This window comes from Suricata suricatta, chromosome 11 (genome assembly GCF_006229205.1).
Source record: "Suricata suricatta isolate VVHF042 chromosome 11, meerkat_22Aug2017_6uvM2_HiC, whole genome shotgun sequence".
Taxonomy (NCBI): Eukaryota; Metazoa; Chordata; class Mammalia; order Carnivora; family Herpestidae; genus Suricata; species Suricata suricatta.
The window spans coordinates 89622618-89625152 of record NC_043710.1 but is presented as its reverse complement, the minus strand read 5'-3'; the positions used below and the strand labels follow the sequence as shown (position 1 = coordinate 89625152).

The window sequence follows — 2535 nt, the reverse complement described above, 5'->3', positions numbered from 1 at the left end:
GGCCCCCATGAAAAGCAAGTGACAACTCAGAGCTCAGACCCTCTGCTTCTGCTTCTCTACTTTGAGGATCAAAGCCTCTAATTATCTTGCTGAGCTGAAGAATTTGATTTTTGATTGTGGCTTTGCTCCAAGTCTCTTGTCCAAATTCCAGGGATGAGACAGCCTCCTTTCCTAGTGCCCATGGATAACAAGAGACTAAAGAATTTTATTCTGGATTAGAGATTTCCATGACGCAGTTAGAGAGACTCCCTCAGGATCACTGCTCCAGAGATCCCCTTCCCTAAGGAAGAAGAAATGATTGTTTATGCCCTTGATAATGCTTGATGTGGCTTTCAATGACCTATCCTTTCATTCTTGTTATCTTTTTAAGATTAATAGCAAACCTTATGGGCTTGCCTCCTTGTATTGAGCTCTTACTGTGTGGACCAAGCACTGTGTAGATCTAGCACCTTATACTAAAACTAACTGTCTAAAGCAATGCACAAATAATATTACCCTTTTATTCTTCACAGCAACCTTCTAGATTAGAACTAGTAATCCCTCCTCTAAAGTGAGAAGCACACACACTGCTAGGTTCCAGAATCTTGAGTCAAACCCTAATCTGTCCAATTCTAAACTTTTTAGTCTTAATCACTAAGCATGCTACCTCCAAGTGACAATGAAATTTCTGAAGCAGCATTTTTACTACAAGGATCTCATGAGCAGCTTTATTGGGAAAAACAAGCACTTACATAACTTGAAAGAAATGTAGAAAGTGTTAAAACCAAGAAAGGTAAAATTAGGGGAATCATACTTTAGACAATGATATTCACATTTCATTCACATCCAATATATACCAAGAATTATTTGCATCTTCTCCAACCTTAAAAATAAAGAAACTTCCACTGAATTTTCTCCACTACTTGATATTAAGCATCATTATTACAAACAAATACTGGTTCAGATAACTAATAACAACTCCTATCAAGACCTAAATGCAGAGAACAGACTCTGTAGCCAGTATGTCAGATAATGGGGAGTTGACGGAAGACTTTCAACAAGGATGGCATTCCTTTAACACATACCAACTGAACATCTACCCTGTCCATGAAACCTAATTTTATAATTCCTGGTGATTTCTTCAGTGCAAAGAAAGAAAAGATTCCTGCCCTCATGGAGCTTTTCTTCAAGTGGGAAAAGACAGAAAATAGATGAAAGAAAGAGGTAAAACCTGTGACATGAAGTTACATGAGCAAAAGGAATGCAAGGGGCAGGGCTAGAAAAGGCAAGCACTGCAGATTTCAGTTTTAAATAAAATAATCTGACATGCAAGCAATGACTTTGAAAGAGATATGAAAAGCATTTGCTTGGTAAGATTAGTTACTGTAATAAAATACTGGGCATTCACAGCTTAATGTGGCTCTTTTCAAGTCACCACATTTTTGTCCTGAACTTCAATATGTTCACCCTGATTAATGGATCTGATGGAGAAAATTGTGATGATAGTAACAGGGTAGGAGGGCAAGAGTCCTTGCTGAGGGTATAGACAATCACAAATCACAGAGTGTAGGTTATTAACTGAGACTGATACCAAAACTAATAAAATTTTGTGTGACAGCTTGTACTCTACATCCTTTACTAGGGGCTTATATACATTAAGCATGGAAAATTCTCTATCCAAAAAATAAATCTCTATTTATATAAATTCAAGTGTCAGCAGATGAGTTGTATTTTTGTTCAGAGTTAAGGGCCAAAGTCCTCTTGGAGAAGTTATGAAATGAAAACACAAAGGCAGAAGTCCATTTTACTCAGGCAAGTCCAACCAAAACCGCTGCGCACACACACCTGTTTATGTTTGTGAGTGTGTGCACACACCTGAGTGAGAACTTGTTCTCCCTCAGCTGAGACTCAGCAGGGACAGTGCCTCATCTGACTGTTTACACTGAGAATTTTCCATGGCCCGGGGCAACTCTAATGAATCCCAACCCTATTCTCAGTCCCACTACACACATTGAAGAAATAGAAAAGGCAACTCATTATCAAAAAATTAAAATAAGCACTATGAGCAACCTCTTCTTAAGACCCAAGGGCAAAGAAGACCTTAAGGGGTTCATTAAATGTTCACTTTCCTCTAGAAACCTTAGAGGGTTCTTGTATGTATGATGTAACACCGGGGAAAATTCTGAGATTTTTGTCACTTCAGAGGTGGTTTCCATGGGAATTTCATTTCATATGCATCTAGATTTTATTTCAAGTGAACCAGGGCTTCTATAAAGTCATTTTCACTATTGACTTGCTCCAATACAAGCAGAAAGAAACACAGAAATATTCTTGATTAAATTACTTTGTTGCAGAACTATCTTTCCCAAAATTTGAATCTCTGTATAATGGATTTCTTATTCTATTTATTGCTAACACTAAAATATATGTGAGACATGGATTATAACATACTAATGTGGAAAATATGTATAATATGGCATCTTTATATATATACCTCATGAGCATGCATTAATCCTCACATCTCTGGAAGTCCTTAAGGCAGCACCAGAGTGGCGT

General features: G+C 37.5%; 1 protein-coding gene across 1 annotated transcript in view; it reads right to left on the bottom strand.

The window, feature by feature from the left end:
- LOC115306910 (olfactory receptor 8B12-like) overlaps nucleotides 1-1219 on the bottom strand; it is a 2845-nt gene extending 1626 nt beyond the window's left edge. The window contains exon 1 of the mRNA XM_029957479.1: nucleotides 1211-1219. Coding sequence (XP_029813339.1) covers nucleotides 1211-1219 — 9 coding nt within the window. The remainder of the gene's footprint in view (nucleotides 1-1210) is intronic.
- Between the last annotated feature and the right edge of the window lie 1316 nt (nucleotides 1220-2535).